The 13,489-nt window shown below is 36.6% G+C and overlaps 1 protein-coding gene across 1 annotated transcript in view; it reads right to left on the reverse strand.

Moving 5' to 3' along the window:
- The window catches only part of LOC119781387 (cadherin-4-like), a 380,523-nt gene that overhangs the window by 86,987 nt on the left and 280,047 nt on the right, over positions 1-13,489 (reverse strand). The window contains exon 5 of the mRNA XM_038281816.1: positions 6,843-7,040. Within this exon, the coding sequence (XP_038137744.1) occupies positions 6,843-7,040 (198 nt within the window). The remainder of the gene's footprint in view (positions 1-6,842; positions 7,041-13,489) is intronic.

Genomic DNA, 13,489 nt, shown 5'->3' on the forward strand with positions numbered 1-13,489 from the left:
TTCTTTTTTTAAATGACTATGACTCGGATGACTGAGAATCTTCTTAGAAGCTTGTGAACTTGCAATAAACAGTTTAGATTATTGGTAAAAGTTGTCACTGGTTAACTGAATTAGCCATTTTAAGCTCAATTGCTGTCTTATAAACATGAGTTACTGTTACATAAGGATGTAAGTGGTACATATATAGTTTATTATAATGTAAAGAAAGGATGTATAGATGTATGCTGTTTTAACAAAAGAACACTAGTATCAACTTTCAACAATAAACAAGTAACTGAAACAATTATTTTTATGTTGAAAAAAGTATTTACTTGAAATCAACTTTATTTCTCTTTTTAAGGCAGCAAATTAAAAACTGACCAAAAAACTTGTGAGCTAAACTACTTTAACAATAATGTAAGTTTTACACATCTTGTTGAATGTTCTGGGGGATTTATAAACAGAACACCCATATCTCAGCGTTGCAGAGAATTTAAGCTACACAGTGACTGGCTTGGCCACTTTATTGTATATTCTTTGTTTTCATTCAAAGCTAAGGTGTGGTCTTACTGAAAATGAAAGAGAAATGTTGCTGATTTTTTTGATTAGTTGTGCAATACAGACAGGGTCGTATTTTTGTCCTATATAGCCCAGGATAAGATCACCCACATTTTTTTAACAGCTTAATTCTAAAATTGGCAGCAGTTGAAGCTTTGGGTATTTTACAGTAGGTAGCGATTACAACTTGTGTAAAAGTAAAGCTGAGGCAGCATTGTTGAGAAGAAAATATAATTACTACCAAATAGCAATAAAAGAGGCTCAATATTGGTGTGGTATGTAAGAAAAAAGGATAATGAAAAATGTATTTGGCAAATTCAAACAGATTATTGTTGACATTTGGAATTAGGAAACATATTTATAATCACTTTACAGAACTGATCTTCACAATATGAATACAAAATAACATTTCTGTATCAGCTACCTCTTCCTAATATAATCATGAATGATAAAAAAAATAATAATAATAATAAAAAAACATGCTGGATAATGAAATATGTTTAGGGTCTCTTTGCTTGTAAGAAAACATAAAAATACTAAACCCCTAGGCCTCAGCAGCTTTCAAATTGAATTTTTAAAACCTCCAATAAATGATTAACCCACCCTTACAAACATGATCAAAGAGGCATTTCAAAGGAAAATAATTCCTCCATCTTTAGAACTTGCAACAAAACCATTACTTTCCTAACTCAAAAATAATGCACAGAGGTATGGTAATTATAAAACCCCTGATGTTCTAAAACCAGACTTAAGGGCTTGTCTAAAGAATTACCATTTGGTCTGGAAATTGCTGAAAATCATTCCAAAAGGATCAAAGTAGAGTAAACAGGGTTTGTTAAGAACAGACAGGGTGTGCATAATGTTCAGAGCTGTTCAAATGACTAAAAGAAAGTAACACGCCCTGTTGATACTGTTTATGGATGCTAAGTAGGTGTATGACAGAATCAAACCAAGATTTTTTTTTGACACTCCGGGGACAGGGATGTGCAAGTTCTCCCAGCCTGGTATCCAGGTATAGAGGTGCAAATTTCATTTTCTGAGCAGTACAGTTCTCCCCATGCCCAATAACATCATCATATAGGCAACATTGTCATTGCATCTAAGGCCCTACCCCTTGACAATACAATTGGTCTAGGTTCTGAGGCACAGGTCCCACATCTCCAGAACTATATAGGGATGTGCCAAAAGCAACGTGTAAAGAATCCGACCCAGCTGGGGAGAGAGAGGATGTTTGTCATGATTAAGGTCTTCTATGGCTACTGTTGCACATGTCAAAGGGTGTTTGTGAGCTGTTATTGTCGTTGTTCAAGCATAAAGTTTATCAAATTCTTCCAAGGTCTTACACTGCTGTAGCTTACAAAACAATGGCAAAAGTTGTGCTAAGTGGTCAAAAAACAGGCCTGCAGATGTCTCTAGTGCCTTATGTAAATCCCTGCAGCAAAAATAATTAATGTCACATCGGCTCCTCTGCTGTGACCCACACACCTATGGTTTCATCACCCTAATCAGCAGTTCCAGCCACTTAAGGATGGATCCTCCACCTGCATGGCGTCAGATTGTTGACTCCCCCCTGTGGTAACACATTCAGGCCATTTTACTAGATAGCCCAAGTCTAATAAGATCTAACCTGCTTGTTTGTTTCTCTCTTTGTCCAGTTTGCTGCTTGTCTGAACCTGAGCCCCCAACCTTGGATTCCCTGGCTTTGACCCTCTGCTTGTCCGACCTAGATTACCTGGATTGTCCAAAAATAAACCCACCAAGCTTTGCCAACTGCTCAGTCCAAGTGTCAATCTGTGCCTGAAGTGTGGCACTTAAGCATATGTGAAAGCTAACATTTTGCACTCATGCTCAATATTTTCATCATTACTATCTGAGAAGGTCTGATCTAGATCTCCATTTATTTACCTGCTGCTTTCTTTATGATTAGCCAATACAAGGCTCAATACAGTACTTATTAGAGGTACACCAAGAATTTGGTCAGCAATAACAATCAGCCAGTTTCAGTACTGACCAGTGCTAGACAGGCTGGCTGACTTAAGAAACCATCCTTCTTCAGATCAGTACATTTAACAAATCTGGGAGCTACCAGGTCACACCAAGGAATACTAGTTGATGTGAAAGTTGTTATTACAGGAAAAAGGAAAAATTAGCTTTCTTTTGAATTATCCTTTGGAGCGCAAAATGGACTAAATCAACAAAGTAAAAGGAGAGTAGGGAAGATTCCACTACTAAAGCATCATGTAAGCATGGCCTGCCCTGAAACGAGCTTGAACTACAGTATAACCAACCCTAAAAACCTTTCAACTGTCTGGAACAACCTCATTTTCTTGTACTTCATTTCACAGTACTTATCTTTTGTTAAACTGTTTGGATGAGGGAAGTTAGGGGATAGTGTAGGTGGACTGCAGGTGGTTATGTTAAAATTTATTTTCACTTCTGCAAAATAAATTAATGACCCAGAGCTGTAGGATAAGTGTGTATCAATTTAGGGTTCTTCCTTATTACTATAAATGGGTGTTTAGCTAAAGGAAAACAATAAAGGAGACCTTTTTAGTAGAAAAGTCATACTGCTGAATCTTCTAGTATTGATGGCTGACTCTGGATATCTTACTTTTAATGATATAATAACTTAATAGAAGTATAATGTATGTTACATTTAAACATCTAAAATGCTGCTGGATAAAAAATAAAATAAAATCAGCGGGATTAAATGAACATTTAAATGTGTTAGCATTGTCAAAAAAGAGACATTGTTATGGCAACAAACATGAGTAAAAAATCATGATTTACAGTGGGAATGTTAGATTTTTTTTTCTTTTGTTTTGTCCCCCCCCCCAGCACCACTGTTAATAAAATGCAGTCAAAACTATCTCTCTAAGATGCAATTTGCACTCTCTGCCTAAAGGCCGGTGATTTCTGCCTGGACAGCATTTCCCTTGAGTCATGTCAAGCATCTTGCTAAGTAGCCAGTAAGAGGGGCTGACTCAGTCCTGATACCTGCCCAATGTTGGCTACTCTGATCAAAGTGACAATGCTGCAGACCCACAGAGATTACAGACAAGTCTACTGTCACCCACCTGTCCGACTGATGGCAACTTGGTCAGGGCAGCAAGAAAAGTAGAGTGACCAAAATTCCTGTCTGCGTGTCACTCACTTCTGTGTTGGATGACAGATCAGCCCATTAGGAAAGGAGCTGACTTCACACACCATTAGGGGAAGCAGCTCAAAGGACATTGAGTGATGCTACATATATTGGTGTTCAGATAAAAAAAAAATCCCTGGTTTTAAAAGATATTGTTCTATAGATTATCATAAATAAGGACATATATCTTAAAAAGGTAAAGCTGTGTCTTCTTGTTCTGCCCATCAAAATATTAGATGTGTTTTATTTCTATGTATATTCATATTTATAACAAAGCAAATATGCTATTACTTGACTTTAACTCATCTAAACCTTTTTACATACAGTAAAACTACTGAATAGCAAAGGACTTATTTGTCATTCTTTGAGAAAACTGTTGTTTTTATTGATGAATGAACATTTTTTTAATCAAATGTTTTTTATGGTATGAGTACAAAATAAAAATGGTTCTTCAATGACTAAAACATGATAGGGTGCATACTGTATGTTTTTTGTTTGTTTTTTGTTTTAGAAAAAGAGTAGATAAAATAATGATGAGTGGTTCTTTGGACAGTCCAATATAAATGCATTTCTCCTTGTTATGCATATAAGCTGGTAATTGTTTCTGAATGTTAAAGAGTTGAGCTTGGTGGTCTGATATAATAAAGGTACATATGGGTATACTTTAATATGAGCCATCCAAAAAAAAAAAATCTAATATAATGTAGAGAAACACTGCAGTTCATGTGGAAATAAAACATAACTGTTAAGAAGCATCTTGAGGGTCTCTTTACCGATATTTCTTCAAATGTAAGGTCCCACAAACTGGCTTCTAAAATTTTTTTGTTTGCTTTAACGTTAGCATACACAACACACAATTGTTTTGTTTCTTACTGTAGAAAATGCTGTGATTTGTGGCACAACAGTGAGTGCAATGTTCCGCACATTGTCCTTCAACAGGTGGTTATTTGTAATCCTGCCAAACTACACAACTCTGTTAACGGATTAAACCATTTAACCAGTAGTATCCATCACTCAACAGAAATTTATTAGGTAAGCCTTGATTTCTACCAGATGTATACCCTACAATCAGGTTGCCATAGAAACTTCCAAAATGTTCCTGGATAACTGTGTGCACTGCATTTTTTATTGGTCTTTGTGGTCAAAATGACTATAAGTTGCAGGAATTCAAGTTTATAGAGTTATATATCAAGAGGTCACTTTGTCTTCATGGGAAGTTGCACGTTAAATACATAAATCCGATAAAGCAGGTTGTTAAACAAAAATAGCACAATTTAATACTATACTGGCTTTTTATAATTTTTGTGTGATGTGGCTATCATCCATGTCATAAAAATTTAAAGCCTTATCTTTGCCTGACATTGTTGTGTGGCTTGGGGTGGTGTCTTCTGTGTACGCCTTGGGAAAGCAGAGTCCTGGGCTCAGATGGAGATTTGTTTTCACAGTACTGGTGTTAGATGGAACAACCGAAGGGAAAGCCTAAAAGCTGCTGTAGTCTCTGGTGTTTCTTAAAATAAATCATTAACACGTTTTTTTTTTAAATACACTGTATGTCCTTGCCTGCATGTGTGAGAAGTCAGCTCTCAAACAGTGCCCCCTTTTACCCAAAAACTTTTCTTGTTTATATTATAATTATTTAAATACATGTTAAGATAAAGTCATGCTAATTTTCTAAAGGCTTAATATCTGCTTGATACCTAAACATAGGTACTTCAGGCTTTGTTTTATATTCAGTGTAAAAATAAGTGGAAGGAAAGGTGTGAACATAACCCTAGGAGAACGATAGAAGTTATTAAACCAGACTAAACACAAAAACAAAAAGTTGGCAGAATCATCCCCATGCCACAAACCCACATCTGTTTGTTCAGATCTTTAGCTCTCTGTATGCCTGCTCCTGCCCTCCAGTCATCATTAAAGAGTAAGATGAGAGCCTCTGAGCTGAACAAAGGCATCAGCACGCATCACTTCTCTCCTGCTCTGAACGCTCAACTCTTAGCAATCCACCAGCCCCTGACGGACCCATTTACTGCACAAAATGGTTTGTGTTTGGCTGTGAACTGTACTTCGAAATGTTCCTCTGATACTCTCATTCTTTCCTTACCTGTGCGTCTCACTCTGGTTCTCACCAGTTCTAAGGAAAAACACACCTATCTTATTAGTTTATTGCTGGAATAGCACTAGTAAATGGCTTAGAAAGTTCAGATGAAAATAGGACAGAACTCAAAGCTGACAGAACAGACATCAGTAGCAGAAGCACTCCAAATCAAAAACTCCCTTCTTAGATAGGAGGTTGTATATTTCAGTAGGAAAAAAACACCTAGAAAGAGAAATTGTTCTTCAGCACCCCCCAGGTCTGCAGGATAAAACCTGGATGAACAAAAAAAAAGGAAACAAACCAAAAATGCTTCCTTTGCACAATTTAAAACCAGGAAAAGACAAACTGAGAGAGATTTGTGAGCAATGGGAAAAGCCGGTGGCTAGATATTTCAGATAAAGAAAAATGGAAAGAGAAAGCAAGACATATCCCACTTGAATTATTTTGGGATAAATTGAAGAGAGTGCTAGAAGCTTTAAAAATACAGTTTATCAATGAGACAGACAAAGCTGCAATCCTCTGGTTGCAGAGTCTCAGGAATCCAGTCCATCTGCAATTCAAGCCTTTGCACTACAAAATAATCATTAATTCTAAAGATTTTTGTCACATGCATAAACTTGAACCCCAGCAGGCTGTTTTCAAAATACAGTTTTTTTTTTATTGTACTATTTTTCCAGAACATAAAACTGTTCTTAATCGTTGCAACATCTCTATGTCATCAATGTGTGATATTTGCAGTTTAAAGTAAATAGAAACCCCTTTTTACTCTTGGGTTAACCGCTTAGCCAGTTCCGCTGTCTGCTGTGTGTCTGAAGGGAAAACATCTCAGGGTCAGTCAGGGCTTTTTAAATAGCTTAAGATACTGTGGCTCTAATTACATCAGGGGAGCACAACACAATCATCTTCAAGGATGTGGAGAACAAACTAGTTATGCTAATGCATTTCTGTGCTTTATCACCCTTCATTACACACGTCCCCAATCAGTGGTAGCTGTGAAGCGCCCTCAAGAAATCCCAGCTGCAAATTCTCAGCAAATCAGTGCCGCAGCCAATCAAAACTGTCACTTACACTGACGAGCATCTGAGGGAATGGTCCACGTGAATTTTCTGCCACATTGATGGGTGGGATCACCCAGTCTCTCTTCTGCCTTCGGAGACCCTTGGTGCTGTGGAAGTGGGACTCTGGGAACGTTATAACAGGATGTGGCGCCTGGAACGTATCCTTCTTCTTGTTTTTCTCACTGATGTCCCCTTCTTCCTCTGTGACCTTTAAGAGAGAACAATAAAAGACTTTCTTCATAAGCCCTTTTTGTGCTGATAATTATAACAGTAACTAATAAGATGCTTAAGTATTTTCAGTCCCTAGGCAGAAATTCAGATGACATAGAGAGTAATGTTTTTATAAAATTCTACTCATTAGAGCTACAGTGGGATCGCTTTTATTTGTACAGCAACAGACACAAACACATATGCAGCTTGGAGCTAGAATCAACCAGGGGCTGTTTGTAGGCCATCAAACTGTTTTGACTGCCAAGGGTTAATATCTGCCACCAAAGATTTGCCCTAGATTTCACTAAAATGGTATCATGAAGGAGCAGAGCTCTTTTTCACACCAGTAACAACACAAAACAATCTTTGTTTCACACTTTATACATATTACTTATTTTTTCATGAATAATAAAACAAGGAGGAAAACAATTACAAAGCAAATTACTTTCTATATACAATCTGTTTCGAAATCACTCATCATACAGTGAATTAAAAACAAACTGACGAGAATAAATATTGGACAAAGTTAAAACAGTTACTGGACAAGAGGTAGGACAAAAATTTGACTATAGTAACAGTGTGAAGTAGTAGTAATGTTACACAGATAAAATAGAAATTAAAATCACAACAATAACATAGAATCTCAATGAGAAGCCTGAACTCCAAAAGGCATGGGTCAGTTATTGGGTGGCTGTGCTTGAACATTTTATGATGTCCAAAAGGAAAGATTACTGCTTTCCAGTTGCAAGAAGTCTTTGAAATGGAGACATGTAGAGTATATTTATTCTGTATAACCATAATTGTGAACTATTCAGTCAACAATAAAGCTTGCAAACCATGGTGTTGCATGGAAGTAAAGTTCGCAATGTCTAACAAACATACTATCAAAATTCTCAAAGGATAAAATAAACTCAATCTTTATGGAGTTTGCTAAATGTATACTGAGGTTTAGAAATAGAAATCACCACTTTCAAGTGCAGCCAGTGCTGTGACAGAAATCACCAGCTCAGAGGCATCAGACCCGAGCAGAGCAGAGCTACTATTACCTGTAATGTGGGTATAAAAGGGTGTGAAGACCATAAACATCCTACTTTGTCATTTATGTTCAATATAAAAGTCTATTAACAGAGACCATGTCTGATGTTAGATTTAAAGCATTTTTAGCTGATAGTGTCAGCTGAGTCACTAATATAATCTTCAATCATTCATTGTGCATTGTCCTAACAAATGTCCAGGTCCACCATAAAACTGTCATTTTGAAAGATTTTTAAATGAGGAAAGAAAAAAAAGAGCAGATTTTCAACCTCTTTATGAGCATTGACTCTCTATTGTGTCAGGCAATCTACATTAAAATACCTGGCAATAAAACCAATACCACCTAAACTTGATTTCATGTGAAAATACCTTAAAAACTGCAAGGAATTAGTGAAGATCGAATTAGACTTTCATAGTGTGATAAAAAAAAAAATCACTAGTAGACTAAGAGAGCCTTAGTTGTAAATTCCTTTGCTAGTTAAGGTATCAAATGTAAATAACATTAACAAGGTATGTTGCTCAATGTGTAATTATATTACTCATGACTACATGCTCATGCACAATGTCTTACTAAATATGTTTAATAGTGATCTAAAGGTCATATTAAACTCTCTGTTGAATTGTTCTACAATAAATCTACTAAAGTATCTCAGGGTTTGCAAGCCTGTAAAAGCATATAAGGAAATCAGCAATACAATCACTGCCAAAGGTTTGCATGTTTTACTCTTTATTGTCATAACTCCACTGCCATGAGCTAACCTTTTATCTCATGTGTGGCATACCCCCTCTTTTCAGTGTTATTGTTTCTCATTGTCTCTCTCTTAAGTTAGGATGTTTACTCTCACAAAGAATTGGACAATGTCAGACAACAGATGCTCCTATAAAAAAAAAAATCTGAGTTGATGCATCTGCAATGTCTTTCTGGCAGTGTTTTGACTTTATTAAATGCATCCGCACTGGGTAGTCTAGAGCAGAGGTCTTCAACAGGGGGTCCGCGACCCCTAGGTGATCCACGGAGGTACGGCATGGGGGTCGCGAAAGTTTTGCTTGATTAGACTTGTTTATATTTATATATATATATTCTTCCCTGCAATTTTTTCAACTAATTGAAATGTCTTTAAGTACGCATTAAATGAGTTCAACACACTGTAGTAAACAGATCAATGGAGGCAGAAGATGTCTTTCAGTCATCAATGCTCACATTCAGCGACACACAGGAGCTCTTTCAAGCTGGGCACCGTTTCATTCACAACACCTGTCCCATCAACCAGGAATAAGAATCAGAAATACTTTAATAATCCCAGGGTAAAATTACTTCCGTTACATTACTCCATCTGTAATAGAGTGACTATAGGACCAGTTTGATATAACACAATTTCATCAATATATATAAAATTAGGGGGTCCCCGCTCCATCTCCCCATCAGTTTGGGGCTCCTTGGCTTGGAAAACGTTAAAGACCCCTGGTCTAGAGTGTTTCTTTTTTTTGGCGAATCCCAGTCAGCATAACCAGGCAAACCATAAAATAAAAATGATATAATAAACTTTTACAAAAAAACAATAAAGTTGTATCAAGTCATCAAAAAGATTGGGGAGAGACCATGCTACTCATGGTGAACACTTAAGCACCTCAAAGAGGGTTTAGAGCTTATCCAGTGTCCTGTGGCCAGGACTAAAACCAGACCGCTCCTTGTGATGCCGAGGTTCGACAATCAGCTGGATTTTCCATTCCAGCGCCCTCGTACAGTGTGATCCCCCTATAGAGGTACAATCTCCAGTCCCCCTTCTCACCGAGCAGAACCACCACTCCAGACAGCTTGGGCTGTTAAATACTGACAAAGTCTTTGGAAAGGGGGATTTTAACATCCATTCCGACATCAAAGGTGATAAGTTAAATGTTGCATTTAATTTTGATGCAGCTCTATTTCTAGGAATCTGGCCAAATTTACTGGTCTTCCAAACTCTTGACAGGGTACAGACAAGGAAATAGCCATAGTTTAGTTACTTTTACCCACCAATATGATCAAGACAGTAACTTGCCCACAGCCAAAAAAAAAACAAATAGAAAAAAAAAACACTAAAGGAGTAAACCTTCGTAATCCAATTAAAACAAATATGACTAATTTCAAAACAGTAAAAAACAATTAAAAGTGGTTTATCGACCATAATATCTCTCTCATTAAATAGTTTGCTAATGATGTAATTCATGACAATAATAAATTGATATGATGAATAAAAAATTGATAAATTGATTTTCTTTTTTTGTCTCACAGAAACCTGGCTGCAATAGGAGGATTGGGATAGCATAAATGAGGCATCTCTCTCAGCTATTTAATTTCTTTTAGACGCCCAGAAATTCTGGGCAAGGAGGAAGAGTTGCAACAATCTGAATTACTGATTAGTACAAAACTAGTTAATAGTTATAACTCTTTTGAATATTTCACCATTAGTTTTTTTCCCCATCCAAACTGTACAGCTGGAAAACCACCTTTGTTTGTATCTTTGTATTATCCAATAGATCCTTACCCTCAAGTTCTATATCCCCTTAATAATAGATCATTTTTGTAACATTTTGTGAAAATTCAAGTGAAAGCCAACATGTTTATTAAGGTAAAAGCTGCTCAAACCTTTGGAAATAGGTGAGCGCATACTTAACCACTACTTTTTAAAATAACCTTTAAATTAAACTCTGGATCCAGACTTTTTTTTTTTTTTAGTAGGAGTCTATCAGTATGTCTACACCTGGAATAAAATACAAATTAATTGTCAGTTTTCTTCCAAAATCTGAATGCTTATGTCAGAGCTGAACAGTGTTTGGAAATTTTTCTAAGATTTTAATCAGGTCTGAGGATTTTCTTCCTAAGAAAGGTTTCTGTCTTACCCCATTCCTAACATAGATTTGTGGGGAAAATAAGAATTGTAGAACACAGAACGAGTCTTAAAGTCCTTTGTATGTATATAACATATTGTCTTATATAGGACATTTATACTTTAAAAACAAAAAACACTTGTCACTATCGAGTGGGTCTATTTGTTTCAGAAAGGAAGTAAATGAAAATAGAAATATTTGGGATGATATATAATGAAACAATGCTAATTTTTCATAGTAGTATTTGAGACTATTGTCTATTCATCCAGTATAACTCCAAATGTTTACTAATATGGTTACACTTCAATTATCTAATATAGAATATTCATAATTTCTGTAATTCAAATATTCTAATGCCATGTTTTTATCTGATTACTTGTGAAAGGCAATCTGAGGTTTCTTATTCAAGCATTCTAACAAAACAAAACATACATTTAAAATGTTTAAATATTGGTCACTTTAAATTAACAGGTTTTTATTAAAGGAACTAGATATTAATCAAAACAAGGTCCTCCTGATTTATCACAGAAAGTTATTTGGCCCATTCCTGCCAAACATTATTTTGCCACACTCTGCGGAATTTGATTAATAACTTTTTTTTTCAGTTTCTCTGCAACTCCTTTCTGTTTTGTCACCGTCTCAGAATTGCAGCTGAAAACATTACTTTCAATCTAAATTGTGCTGGTGTTACCAGGGGCGTTGCTAGGCACAAAGCTTTACTGGGGCACTGGCCCCCTACCGCATATGCCCCTCCTGCCATACAGAAATATAGACAAGCACACTGCCCCACCCTGATAAATTCCTACAAAAATTACCAGTTGAGATATTAATGAGTGTAAGAGCATATTTGTTTTAACAAACATGAACATTTTCAACGTTGCAGCTATAAAAAATAAAACATAACCAACTTTAAAAATAAAAAATTTCCTTATACACTTTCTGAAGTAATCATTAATTTCTAGGTTTCAGAGTTTTAGCTCAGGGGAAAGTTTAACTCAACCTGAACTAAGTTTTTCTTTTATTTTTTGAGCATTAAAGTGTACCTCCTATTTTTCATTTTTGCAAAGCGGTCAATCACTAGACTGTGACTCAGCTTTGAAAGTTCTTCCTTTTCAACTGATAAAATAGCAAGATGATGGAGCCTGTCTTGTCCCATTGTGCACCTCGGCCAAGTGTGGAGCCTTCTCAACACACTGAATGACCTTTCACAACTCCAGCTGATGATTGTGATTGTGAGGGAGATCTGGATGACCTGCGTTAGTGTGGGGAACATGGTATTATCAAGCAAGTTGAAAACACACTGCATATCCTTGATGACAAGGCTTTCTTTTTTAACCATAAAAAGCTTTCAAACCATTTTTAATTAAATGAACGTTTTTTTACTCCAAATTTGTCCTGGGGATAGTGGGACAACTTCACTTGTTTAGGACCACCATGCTTTCCCCCTAAGTCACTAATGTCCCCTTCTTGTTTGTGGAAGCTGGTTGTTGCTCCCTCATCACCTTCATGATCCTGTCTCTCCTGTCTCTCACCTGTCTCTCCTGTCTCTTGCCTGTCAGTCTCGCCTCCTCCTCCCTTTCCTACTCCAGCACCTTCATTCTCATTCTCTACAGCAAACATTAAAAATGTAAATTTATAATTATGTAAATATCTATCATATTGCTTATAACGTTTTAATGTAACTAGTTTGCTTAAATCACTAATTCATTACGGGACCCTACCTCCCTCTCTCTCATCTTGTTTTACTGCTTCCCTGTCTCTGCTTCGTATGAGGAATTTCCTGATATCCATCTACAAACCAATGCAGTAATTTTCAGTTAGTAGCCTATAAATCATGTGGTTTCACTGGGAAAATAATAAAATTGACAGGTAAGAAACGTCACCAGAACTAAAAATACGTCGCTGCGGCACAGTGTCCCATCCGACTCAGTTGAGAGCAGCGCGTTAATTTACCTGCAGTTCATGCAGCGACATGCGCTGACGTGGGGGCACTAATACATCCTCAATTTGGAGTTAACAGCACACTTGCTACGCATTAGAGTAGAAATATACGTCTCCTCCCGTTGGAATTATCTAAATTGATGCATTAAAAAATGTATCACTGTTGCATGAGATTTATACTGGGGCACAGCTCATTTATACTGGGGCACGTGCCCCAGTAAATGGGGTCTGGCGACGCCGATGGGTGTTACACTATACTTAGCACCCTAGGCTAAAAAGAAAATGTGATTTGTGATACTGTGTGATCCCACCAGCCCATTGTCAACAACAAAAACAAAATACAATTTGCTAAAATCTAACTTGTTTGAAATTTTAATTCTTAGGAAACAAAGTAATGCACTTTTTTGGCAAAAACATTCTATAGACAAGAGCAGAACCAAAGTGAAAGAGGTTGGTATTTAAAGAGGATTTTTGTGAATTAAAAAAGAAAAAAAGCATATGCACAACCCTCTACCCGTTACTGAGTGGGAACGCCAATTAAATGCGTGCAAGAGCATGCATGAGCTCATTTCTCCTCGTGCACGCTCTGTTTAAAAGTTGCTG

This window comes from Cyprinodon tularosa, unplaced genomic scaffold (assembly GCF_016077235.1).
Source record: "Cyprinodon tularosa strain WSP-4 unplaced genomic scaffold, ASM1607723v1 ctg176, whole genome shotgun sequence".
Lineage (NCBI taxonomy): Eukaryota > Metazoa > Chordata > Actinopteri > Cyprinodontiformes > Cyprinodontidae > Cyprinodon > Cyprinodon tularosa.